This window comes from Nomascus leucogenys, chromosome 9 (genome assembly GCF_006542625.1).
Source record: "Nomascus leucogenys isolate Asia chromosome 9, Asia_NLE_v1, whole genome shotgun sequence".
In the NCBI taxonomy this organism is placed as follows: domain Eukaryota; kingdom Metazoa; phylum Chordata; class Mammalia; order Primates; family Hylobatidae; genus Nomascus; species Nomascus leucogenys.
Window position 1 is genome coordinate 6816514 of NC_044389.1, and position 13380 is coordinate 6829893.

Consider the following 13380-nt stretch of genomic DNA (forward strand, 5'->3'; position numbering starts at 1 on the left):
CACAAGCCCTTTGAGCTTGGAGTCACCAGCAAGGTCAAAACAACCACAGTTCTTTGAGAAGAAGATCCTTTCTGCCACCCTTGGTACTAAAAACCTGTACTGAGAAAGTAGGTTGTTGTCTTCAGGGCCAGTATTAATCTGGAGAGCAGTAGATGGGGCCAGAGTAAGTTAAAAACACTACAGAGAGCTAGGCACAGTTGCATATGCCTATAGTCCCAGCTACTTCGGAGGCTGAGGCAGGAGGATAACTTGAAGCCAGGAGTTTGAGGCCGTTAGTGTGCTATGCTCAATTCTGTGAATAGCCACTGCACTCCAGCCTAGGAAACATAGCCATACCCTGTCTCAAAAAAACTTAAAAAACTAACAAAGATTTCTTACTGAGACTCAGCTTTTTTTTTTTTCTCTTGATTAAACATTTTGCCCAGTTGCTGTAAACCCTTGATCTGTCTTCATGGTTCTGATAAAGTTGATTCTGACAGTTCTTTCCTGTTTAGTCACTTCTCTTGTGAAGGGATGAGCTTTTGGAGTTTGTTACTCAACAATTTTTGCTGACATCACTCATTAATTGACTTTTTTTTTTTTTTTTTTTTTAAGACAAAGTCTCCCTCTGTCACCCAGGCTGGAGTGCAGTGGCCAGATCTGGGCTTACTGCAACCTCCACCTCCTTGGCTCAAGCACTTCTGCCTCAGCCTCCCAAGTAGCTGGGACTACAGGTGCCCGCCACCATGCTCGGCTAATTTTTTGTATTTTAGTAGAGACAGGGTTTCTCCATGTTGGTCAGGCTGGTCTCGAACTCCCAACCTCAGGTGATCCACCTGCCTCAGCCTCCCAAAGTGCTGGGATTATAGATGTGAGCCACTGTGCCCAGCCAAGAATAACAATTTTTTTCTTCCTTTACAGTCCTTATATCTCTTCATTATTTTCCTTTTCTATTTTGTCTGATATATCTTTCATGAATACAGAGGGACTATACGATGTTGAATGGAACTGGTGATAATAGGCATTCTTGTCTTGTTTCTGACTTAAAGACATGTTTTTTATATTTCTCATATTAGAAGTTATGTTTATGATAGGATCATAGTACTCATTGTTAATTAAGGAAGTTCTCATCTATTCCTGGTTTACTAAGAGTTATGTGTGTTATTTTTAAATAGTAATGGATTTTGAGTGTTTTAAGTACATAGATAGAAAATAAATAAAACAATTTCTACCACTATTAAAAAGCTTTTAGATGTGTTTTATCCTTTAACCTACTGATGTGGTTAATTATGTTAATGGATAGTCTAGTATAAATGAGTCTTGCAATCTTGAGATAAACCAGTTAAATCATAATGTTTTATCTATTTTACACGTTACTGGAGGTAGTTTGGTGATATTTTATTTAGGGTTTTTGTATTTAACTAAGACTAGCCTGAAAGTTCTCATTTTTGTGTAACTTCCTGGCTCTATCAATCTATGTTAGCATTTTGAAAAAAAGCTGGAGGTGCTGGCCGGGAGTGGTGGCTCACACCTGTAATCCCAGCACTTTGGGAGGCTGAGGCAGGCAGATCACCTGAGGTTGGGAGTTCAAGACCAGCCTGACCAACATAGAGAAACCCTGTCTCTTATAAAAACACAAAATTAGCCAGGCATGGTGGCACAGGCCTGTAATCCTAGCTACTTGGCAGGCTGAGGCAGGAGAATCACTTGAACCCAGGAGGCAGAGTTTGCGGTGAGCCGAGATTGCACCATTGCACTCCAGCCTGGGCAAGGAGAGTGAAACTCCATCTCAAAAAAAAAAAAAAAGGAAAAGGAAAAAAAAGCTGGAGGTATTCTTTCTTTTTTTTTTCTCTGGAAAATTGTGCATATGATTGCAATGAACAATTCCTTGAATATTTGGTAGAACTTTTCTGAAAAGTCACCTGAACTTGGAATTCCCTTGCTGGGGGGAAAAACTTAACCTTTATTGTTTTACCATTCTAGGACTACCCAGGCTTTCTGTTTCTTTTTAGTCAGTTTTAATAGCTTGTGTTTTTGGCTGTGTGTGCTGGGCCTGTAATCCCAGAACTTTGGGAGGCCAAGGAAGGAGGATTGCTTGAGCCCAGGAGTTCAAGACCAGCCTGGGGAACATAGTGAGACCCTGTCTCTTAAAAAAAAAATAGCTGCGCAGCTGGGCATGGTGGCACATACCTGTGGTCCCAGCTACATGGGAAGCTGAGATGAGGGGATTGCTTGAGCTTGGGAGCTCAAGGTTGCAGTGAGTGATGATCACACCACTGCACTCCAGCCTGGGCAACAGAGTGAGACCCTGTCTCAAAAAATACGTTAATTAAATAACTTGTATTTTCTAGCTAAATATATAAATAAATGTATAAATTACATTTCATTTAAATTTTCAAATTTGTTGTTATAAAGTTATTCATATAATTAATCTTTTATCTTTTAAATTTTCTCTGGATCTGTAATTGTGCCTTCTTTTCTATTTCTAATACTCATTTCCTTTTTTTTCTTCCTTAATCTCACCAGGGGGTTGTGTTTTTTATTATTCCCTTTCTTCTACTTAAAAGAATATGTGTGTGTGTATATATATTTTTTTCTTTTTTTAAATATGGATAGAATCTTGCTATGTTGCCCAGGCTGGACTTAAAACTCCTGGCCTCAAGCAATCCTCCCACCTCAGCTTTCCAAATTGCTAGGATTACAGGCGTGAGCCACCATGGCTGGTGTCTTCTACTCTTTTGAAGTTTATTCTGCTCTTTTTTTTCTGTAACTTCTTCAGTTGTGTGGTTGACTCATTAATTTTGTGTCTTTCCTTTTTAGTGTGAATGTTTATGCAAATATCCCTGTAAGTATCACTTTTTAGGCCAGGTGCAGTGGCTCACACCTGTATTCCCAGCACTTTGGGAGGCTGAGGCAGGCAGATCATTCAAGTCCAGGAGTTCGAGACCAGCCTGGACAATATGGAGAACACGTCAGAAAGAAAGAAAGAGACAGAGAGAAGCGGAGGATAGGGGTGGAGGGAGGGAAGGAAGGGAAAGAAGGGAAAGAAGGGAAGGAAAGGAAGGAAAGAAAAAGAGCCAGGCATGGTAGCGCTGCTGTAGTCCCAGCTACTCTGGAGTCTGAGACAGGAGAATCACTTGAACCCTGCAGGTAGAGGCTGCAGTGAGCCATGATCACATCACTGCACTCCAGCCTGGGTAACAGAGCAAGATTCTATCTTAAAAAAAAAAAAAAAAAAAAAAAAAAAAAAAAAAGCCGGGCGTGGTGGCTCACGCCAGTAATCCCAGCACTTTGCGAGGCCGAGGCGGGCAGATCACGAGGTCAGGAGATTGAGACCGTCCTGGTTAACACAGTGAAACCCCATCTCTACTAAAAATACAAAAAATTAGCCGGGCGTGGTTGCAGGCGCCTGTAGTCCCAGCTACTTGGGAGGCTGAGGCAGGAGAATGGCCTGAACCTGGGAGGCGGAGCTTGCAGTGAGCCAAGATCACACCACTGCACTCCAGCCTGGGTGACAGAGTGAGACTCTGTCTCAAAAAAAAAAAAAAAAATCACTTTTTATATTTAATTTTTTTACTGTTATTCAGTTCTAAGTATTTCCATTATAATTTTTCTACCTATAAATTTTTCCATGTTTACAATTTTTTCCAAAAACTTTATTGTTACTAATTTCAAAGTTAACTATATTATGGTCCATACATTAGTAATTCTTTGAAATCTGTGGGGGTCTAGCTTTATGGCCTAGTTAATTTCTATAGATATTATAAGTAAGCATGAAAAGAATGTGTTTTCACCAATTGTTGGATGTGGTGTTCCATATTAGTGCACTCAGTCATTATTATGCTAGTTAAACTTCTGTGTATTTTGTCTCATTGTTCTGTCAATTACTGAGAAAGGTGTTTTAATCTCTGAGAAAGATGGTGGATTTATCAGTTTGTCTGTGTATGGCCACTTGGTTTAAAAAATTTTTTTTCCACTTCCAATCATTTGCAGTTACATTAAGTAAATTACATTTTTGGAGAATTTTCCAGTTCTTCTAACTCAACTGTTTGTTTTAAGTAAATCATAAGTATCACATTGCCACATTCTACTCTTGAATTGCATCGTGGGAGTCTCAGTGAAATTCATAAGATTGCTTTTGTTGTTGTTAATACATAATAAAAATAAGAGCTGCCATTTATGAAGTACCCACCATGTGTCAAGCATTGTGCTAGGTGCTTTATTTATAATTAAAGCCCTCTTCTCCAATATGATTGGGACAGATAGCTGGTTAGTTCATTGAAAAAATTGTTTGAAGAATTGTTATGAAATGATAAATACTTTAAACATTTTATTTGAACTTAAAATACATGTTTTTATGTGTATTTATTCAGCAATTTTTATGTATAATTTTGTTCAGTTCAGTTTAACTTTTTTCCATGCATAAACCACATCTGTAATGTGTCATCAAGAATTTCTAGTTTCTGTTGATATAAATTGGAAGTAGAACCCAAAGAAATATTCAAAGCAATATGAGTGCATAATCATAGGTCTTTATTATTTTTGACCAAATTTTATAGTTATCCTGCCTATTTAACACTTGTTTAGCACTTCATGTTTAGTGAGACAAACTATATAATTATAGTAAAAATTATTATTGGCATCAACAGACTTGGGAATAAACCCATCTGACTCCTTATAAATATACAGTTCTAAACAGTGACAGCAAAAGTGTGCAATTACACATCTAGCTGGGAGCATTTAGTGTGAGTCATTAATATCAGTCATTATTGTACAGAGGCAATGGAGATAATCAATTGATCTGCTCTATCAGTTGAGTAGAGGTTATTTAAGAGCATCTATATTAGTAGTCCTTACAACAACTTTGCAAGGAGGGGTATTTTCCTCATTTTAGAAAGACATGATTTGCCTAAGATCCCACTGCTAGCTAAGGCCTGGACTTGGCTGTTACTGAGCCAGGACCAGGACCTGGGTCTCAGTTATTTCAACTGGTCATTCCAAAAGTCATGAGACCTTTTATAATCTGCATGTGTTTTAATCTCAGATTTACTTCATTTATTGCCCATTATCATAAATTAGTATATAGGATTCTGCATTGGGAAATGTTTTTTTTCTGGCCCCCTTAATTATTTTTTTTCATGAGGGTTATTACTTACCGTGCTTTCCACCCTCCCTTCCTGCTTTCTTCAGCTTTATCTGGATGCTCTCCCACCTTTGTCATCAGGTCACAGTTCACTTGGTCAGGTTAGCTTGTATCTGAACAAACACTTTCTAATTCTTGAGAGGTACACTCCATTGCTCCCTAGGAGCTTGGATTCTAAGCCATCCTCTAGAAGGCAAAATCTTACTCATCATAGATGTGTTACCATTTGTTCATTTCTTATTTTCTTTCTTTTCAAAGCTACATCCTGTGCCTCTAACTCTTGATTTCCTCTCCATGACTAACTTTATTTAGTGATTTTTTTTCTTCTAATGGTGCCATTCATTCCTAAATGAAGCAGCACCAGTGAGATCACATTTAACGATCCTTGACACAGCTTTGATGAGATTCTCACACTTTCTAGATAGATGTTTCTAAAGAAAATGCATCTACTGATTAGCCACATTCAAGCAGAAGTTATCACCACCACCATCACTACCAAGTCTTTTATTTCCCAGGGGCTTCACATGTCACTGTTATTGGTTTGTGTTTCTTTCCAGAAGGCCATGTCCACTGTTTCTGAAACAAGGACGGTAGTTATATAGAGCTCCAATAGTGCAGAACTGGTACATGTCTCTGGCACTTCATTGTAGAGTCAGTCTTAGGATTTTCATACCTCTTGGCATTGTGTTGTATTTTCAGTTGAAATTCTAATCCTTAGAGATTCCTTTGATTAACTTTTAGCAAACTGCCTTAATAAATTGCCTGATCTCCCAGACTCTGATAGTTTACTTTTTAAGCCACCTTATTCTTTCATGGTCCAGTGTTTACTTCTCTGCAGGCATAGTGGGTTGTTAGCATTAGCAGGTCCTTCCCTAGAAAGCAGACTCAGGAGAAAACAACAACAACAACAACAACAAAAGACATTAGCAGGGTCCTTATTCTTTTCTGAAGCAGCTGCTTAGAAAACAAAGGAACTCTTGGGGAGTATTAGAGAAGCCCTCTTCTTTTTCACTTTCTGACCTCTTTTTTAGGGACAGATTGGCCTATTCTGAGCTGGACTTTGAGGGAACTGATTTACCAACCCTCTCTCCAAACCCATATCTCGCAGACTTTTATGTTGCAGTAAGTAACCACTTCATCCCTCTAATGAACCAGGCCAATATCCTTGTACTCATACTTGATTCTTATCTTTTTCCTCATACCCTATATCTGATTTGTTTTCAAATCTTGCTTATTTTTCCTTCAAAACAGTATCCAGAATGTGATCCTTTCTCACTGCCTCCACCCCATGAGTGAATTAACTCCAGGAGGAGTCACTTGTGCCCATCTGTTGATCTCAGCTGTGGGCCATCTAGTCTGGCTTTCCCATTGCTCATATGGAGCCTTGACATGAGGGCAGATTAGGGAGAGAGGCTCCTGCTCCACAGTATCTCCTCTCACTTCCTCTTGTTGTTTCTTGTTTGATTTGATCCAGAGAAAGGAGAGGCAACAGGAGAAAAGTCTCAAGATACTATTAAGTTAGTGATAATAGGAGTCAGGGCCCAAGAACTGCTCTCATGAAAAGGACTCAACCCTTGCCAGCTGACTGTCTTCTGTGTATGCAAATGTGAGGGTTTGAAAATGAGAGGAGGAAGAAAAAGAGAGAAGGAAATGTTTTGTACAATTTTCTCTTTAAATCGAGAGGCAGTGTTGCATAATGGTTAAAGAGTGTGGATTTTAGAGCAAATCAAACTAGGTCTGAACCTGCCACTAGCCATGTGATCCTGAGCACATTCTTCAACTTCTCTGTATATCAGTTGTCTTTGTAAGATGGGGTTAAAACTAGCCTTTGCCCTTATTTGATATAGTTTTGAAGATTAGGTGAGTTGGTACATGTAAAGCAATTAAACAGTTCCAGTACATAATAAGTGTAACATCTTTTTTTTTTAAAGCCAATTTTCCAAGTACAATTGTAGACCTTAGTCTTTCTGACGGTATACGGAACTATAAACATTTTGGTGATGAACTATATTTCAGTAACTGCATTTCCCTAGATTAGGGCTCTCTTTGTACAGTAGAGAGCTGTTCTGAGGGACAGGGACTACACATTAAGTGCATTAAACTCCAAAGAATCACCAGTGCAGCAGTGAGTCTCTTACATCCTTAGTATATTACCATTTAATCAAATGAATAATGCAACAACAAACTCTATTTGTTCTTTTTCTCCTTGCCCTGCAACAGGATGGTTCACATTTGAGTAAAGACAGGGGAGTTTGTTTTCAGAATGACATACTAGTCTGCAGGATGAATTTCATAACTGACATTGCACCTTGGACTGCAACTAGGACTTTCACTGTAATCAGGTAGAACTGGCCATGAAGGAGAGTTACAACGACAGATAGCACTCCTCACTCAATATCCTTTTTATAGAGACCCCATCACAACTGTTTCTAGGTACATTAGTGTTCCTTAGAGTATTTTCTAAACCAACATCTAGGAATGTGTAAACAAGGGCAGCAGCAATTAGTGACAAAGAACAAGATTTTCATGTGTCCTACCTATTGAAAATTGCCCAGCATATGGAATAAACCAGGCTAGCGGCTGGGGGTAGGTTTAATCTCATTTGTCCAATGCCCAGCCAATCAACTGACTATTCTCTTTTCCTCATCATCTCTTCCTTATTCCAGGTTTGTTTGCTTGCTTTTCTATTCCTCTGTCCTGGAGTTTTCCCTCAGCAGTGTCAATTGTCCTTCCCCTACTACATTTTACTAAGTCTTCATTGTCACCTTGACCCTGACTCTGATTATCCAGGATGAAAGATAGGATAACTAGATCTTTATATTCTAAATTAGAAAACTTCCTAAATCCTCCTTTCTCTCTTAGGATCAAATATTGTCTTCAGTTAAAGGGAGCTGTGAACTTTCAGTGTGCTGGATGAAACACCATTGTTCTTTTGGGTAGGATAATTTTTCACTGGGCATTGCAGGATGGTTAGCTTCCCTGGCCTCAGGCCCAAATGTCTGATATTAGTAATGTGTGGTAACACATTACCAGTCATTCTGACCAACAAAAATGCCTTTACACATTTCCAAGTACCTCACAGAGTAGTGGTGTAGTCTCTGGTTAGAACCACTACAGTCTGGGCAGTTAGCAGCATGCCACTCAAATACTGGACTCGACAGCTCATTATCAACCATTCTTCATGTCTAGAGGAAACCTAGCTATTAAAGCCACTAAATTTGTCCCATTCTGAGACTGTTAACAGCCACTTTTTAATTTTCAGAATCTAAGATGTTAGGAGGTCCAAGATATTTACTGATAGGTTTTATGTATACAGTCATGCACCACATAACAAAATTTCAGTCAGTGACAGAACATATATATGACAGTGGTCCCCTGAGATTATAATGCCATATTTTTATGTACCTTTTCTAAGTGTAGATATGTATGTATTTATTTATTCAGATGGAGTCTTGCCCTGTCGCCCAGGCTGGAGTGCAATGGCATGATCTTGGCTCACTGCATCCTGTGCCTCCCGAGTTCAAGCAATTGTCCTGTCTCTGGCTCCTGAGTAGCTAGGATTATAGGAGTGAACCACCATGCCCAGCTAATTTTTTTGTATTTTTAGTAGAGACAGGGTTTTGCCACGTTGGCCAGGCTGGTCTCGAACTCCTGACCTCAGGTGATCCACCCACCTCAGCTTCCCAAAGTCCTGGGATTACAGGTGTGAGCCACCGTGCCTGGCCTCTAGATATGTTTATATACACAAATACTTACTCATGTTTTATAATTGCCTAGAGTATGCAATGTAGTAACATGCTGTACAATTTTTCAGCCTAGGAGCAATAGGCTATATTATATAGCCTAGGTGTGGTGTAGACTACATCGTGTAGATTTGTGTAACTACACTCTATGTTAACACAGTGATGAAATTGCCTAATGACACATTTCTCAGAACATATCCTTGTTAATACATGCTTATATATGAAATATTTTCTTTAAGGAAAATATTAGGTTTTTATAAAGTTATTGATTTATGAAATGATTATATGCATATTAGCTTTAACTTTCTCAAAGTATACTCATTTTTAATGTATAGGATTAAAGTATCTCTTTTTAAAAGTGATTTTAAATATAGTACAAAGTATGGCCAGTGCGGTGGCTCACGCCTGTAATCCCAGCACTTTGGGAGGCTGAGGCAGGCAGATCACCTGAGATCAGGAGTTCAAGACTAGCCTGGCCAACGTGGTGAAACCCCGTCTCTACTAAAAATACAAAAAAATTAGACAAGCGTGGTGGTGGGCACCCGTAATACCAGCTACTTGTGAGGATGAGGCAGGAGAATTGCTTGAACCCGGGAGGCGGAGGTTGCAGTGAACCAAGATCACACCACTGCACTCCAGCCTGGGCAATGAAGCAAGACTCCATCTCAAAACAAACAAACAAACAAACAAAAAGTACATGCACACTTGAGAGTCTCTTGTACTAAAGGTTTTTAAACCTGCACATGAAGAGTATGATGTTATAGTTTGCTTATGTTATACATGTAATAAGTCATACATTTTCTTAATTCTTTGATATTTCAGAGAAAGAGTTTTGAAGAAAACTGGTCATAGGCTCAGCAAAACCAAACAGAAGAGGAACAGAAAAAGAAACAAAAAGCAGAACAGTCAGAATAAAATCATGGAGGAAAACTCATTAGAATTCTTAAGTGATGTTACACCAAGAGATCAGGACCCATCTCAGAGTGAGGAGGAAGACATTGAAAAGACCAGAAGAGAATCAGAATATCCCTTCATTGGTGGTCTACAAAATGAAGTCGGAGATTTTGTGACTGGGTATAAAGAAAAAAGATGGAAAAATAAAGATCCTAAAGACAGTTTCCAAAACGTTATGTCTATAGTTGAATTGGACAACACACCAAAGAATTACCTCTCTAAGGAAGGTGATAACTTGTTTGTAAGTTTGTTACTGAGGCCAAATGAAATCTCTGTTACTTGTCCAATACTGACTCAAAACCTTTCCTATGTAACAACTGATGACTGCTCTGGCATGAAGGTAGAAAAGCATATTAGAAATAGGCATACCATAGCATTAGACACCCAGGACCTTTCTGCAGAAAATTCATGCTTATTTATGAAGAAGAGAGAAATAGTAGATAAAAGTCTCCCACATGAACCCATTCTGTGCCATCAACATGGAATCAGAATGTCAGATAAAGTTTTAAGAGAGGAACAAGTGTATGCAACTAAAATCAATCATTGGACTTTTTTCACAACCAATTTATCTGATGAAGATTTACAGCTGGGCTCTGATAGACAGTCTTATTTTGGTAGCTGGCCTGCAGGACCTCGTAAGTTTATATGTGAACAGAGACCAAGGAAAGATAGAGCACGTAAGTTGGCTGGTCCTGACAGCAGGGGGCAATGGATTCAATTGATCTTCACTTCGGTGGCAGCATCAGAACCAGGAAACAATCCAGAAATATTGACAGACAAACTACTGATAGGAAATGAAGATTTTTCACCTCCACCTGAAACTATGGATTCATTCATAGAAACAAACCTCTTCAGAAGCTGCTTACCTCAACCGGATATACCAAAGAATGCCTTAGAATCAACAAAAACTAAGAAAAGGAGGAAGAAAAGGATTTTCAATTTGGTACCAAATTTTAACTTATTAGGACAGAGTCATATCGGTGTAAAAGAAAGGGAGAAATGTGACCTGTTAACAAAACACCATGGACTAAAAATTACTTTGGGAGAAGAAAAAGATAGAATTTCAGAAAGGAACAGTGAAGAGGAGAATATGCAAAAACTTATGACCTTTGATCATCATCCATTGTGGTTTTACCTTGATATTATCAAAGCTACCCCTTTAAATATTGGTGGACAGTGTTATTCTCATTGCCTGTCATTTAACAGACTAAGGTGCTCTGCGTCTTTATACAAAAATTATATTCCTTCTTTTGTGCTACATAATATCTCTAGTATTTGGAAGCCATCTTTTACAAACAAGAAACTGTTTTTGACTTTTGAATCCCAGACAAGAGTAGGTAATATACTAAATGATGCAGGGTTTATTTCTCCAGAAATTTTACATAGTCATCCTGACACTTCGTGCTCTTTGGGAGTCACTTCTGATTTTCACTTTTTAAATGAAAGGTTTGATGGAAAGCTGAAAAGATGGGAAGAACCTAAGCAATTACCAGCTGAGGACAGCCAAGACTTAACAAGCACTGACTATAGTTCCCTTGGGCTACCATTATCACAAGGGTTTGCCTTTCAATTAGTAAAGCTTTTTGGATCTCCAGGCGTTCCAATGGGTAAGTTGTTTTCTTTTGCTAAAAGTAAAAGATCCAGTTTAACATATGTAAGTAATTTTGGAGGTGTTTCTACCTGGTGGTTAGTGATCTCATGCAGTTTATTAATCTCGTGATGCTTTTCAGCAGTGAGTGAGGATCCATAGCAAACGATGCTTGATCTTCAAAGTCCCCACCCTTTGCTGTCAGTAGTCTTCATGTCTCCTTCAATGTCTTTGAGAACTTAGAATACTTGGGCTCTCAATTTCAATAGATACTGGGAAGAATGGAGAATGAAGCAGGCAAAAAGGGATTATGTAACCAGTAGAGATAGGCTGCTTTATTTATCGCTCTGTCTCCCAAGCTGTAGCGCAGTGGCGCGATCTCAGCCCACTGCAAGCTCCGCCTCTCGGGTTCACGCCATTCTCCTGCCTCAGCCTCCCGAGTAATTGGAACTACAGGCGCCCGCCACCACGCCCGGCTATTTTTTTATTTATCTTTTTTTTTTTTTTTTTTTGTATTTTTAGTAGAGACAAGTGTTAGCCAGGATGGTCTTGATCTCCTGACCTCGTGATCCACCTGCCTTGGCCTCCCAAAGTGCTGGGATTACAGGTGTGAGCCACAGCACCCGGCCAAACCTTTCTTTCTTTTCTTTCTTTCTTTCTTTCTTTCTTTCTTTCTTTCTTTCTTTCTTTCTTTCTTTCTTTCTTTTCTTTTCTTTTCTTTCTTTCTTTTCTTTCTTTCTTGACGGAATTTCGCTCTCATCACCCAGGCTGGAGTGCAGTGGTGCGATCTTGGCTCACTGCAACCTCCACCTCCCGGGTTCAAGCAATTCTCCTGCCTCAGCCTCCTGAAGAGCTGGGATTACAGGCGCCCGCCACCATGCCCAGCTAATTTTTGTATTATTAGTAGAGACGGGGTTTCACTATGTTGGCCAGGATGGTCTCCAACTCCTGACCTCAGGTGATCTACCCGCCTCAGCCTCCCAAAGTGCTGGGATCACAGGCCTGAACCACCATGCCACCAGAAAGGAAACTCTACTTTCTGCCTTTATTTTGTTTGACACGTGGCTCTTTCCTTTCTCATTCACTATTATGGCTCCCAAATACAACATTAGTAAATGGCAGATTGGAAAGATTATGTGAAGGAAAGATACCTGAAATAGTTGAGTTTACTTTTTAAAGGCAGTCTGAAAAGGATACTGAAGGGATGAGGTGGAAGCCTGACTAGTTGACTTAAAAGGTTCCTTCAGGCTCTTAAGGTTGTTATTTTGGGGCTGGATGTGGTGGCTCACACCTGTAATCCTACCTAGCACTTTGGGAGGCTGAGGCGGGATGATTGCTTGAGGTCAGGAGTCTCTTGAGACCACCAGCCTGGCTAACATGGCGAAAACATGCCTCTACTAAAAATACAAAAAATTAGCTGGGCGTGGTGGCGTGTGCCTGTAATCCTAGCTACTTAGGAGGCTGAGGCAGGAGAACCACTTGAACCTGGGAGGCAGAGGTCGCAGTGAGCCGAGATCACACCACTGCACTACAGCCTGGGCGACTGAGTGAGACTCCCTGTCAAATAAAAAAAAAAAAACTGTTATTTTTGGAAATGAAAAAATCTACATGTGAATAAAACAAGCAAAAATATGATTTTTTAATATTCCAACTAAATTTCTTTTTGGGCCAGCCACAGTGGCTCATGCCTGTAATCCCAGCACTTTGGGAGGCTGAGGCGGGTGGATCACCTGAGGTCAGGAGTTCGAGACCAGCCTCGCCAACATGGTGAAACCCTATCTCTACTAAAAATATAAAAATTAGCCAGGAATTGTGGCACATGCCTGGAAACCTAGTTAGGAGGCTGAGGCAGGATAATTGCTTGAACCTAGGAGGCGGAGGTTGCAGTGAGCTGAGATCGCACCACTGCACTTCAGCCCTGGGCGATAGAGTAAGACTCTGTTTCAAAAAGAAAAAAATTTGTTTTCAATCAT

At 39.7% G+C, this 13380-nt stretch overlaps 1 protein-coding gene across 2 annotated transcripts in view; it reads left to right on the forward strand.

Moving 5' to 3' along the window:
• N4BP2L2 (NEDD4 binding protein 2 like 2) overlaps nt 1-13380 on the forward strand; it is a 112692-nt gene that overhangs the window by 91253 nt on the left and 8059 nt on the right. For both annotated transcript variants that reach the window (XM_030818551.1, XM_030818552.1), the window contains exon 7: nt 9688-11426. In XM_030818551.1, the coding sequence (XP_030674411.1) occupies nt 9688-11426 (1739 nt within the window). The remainder of the gene's footprint in view (nt 1-9687; nt 11427-13380) is intronic.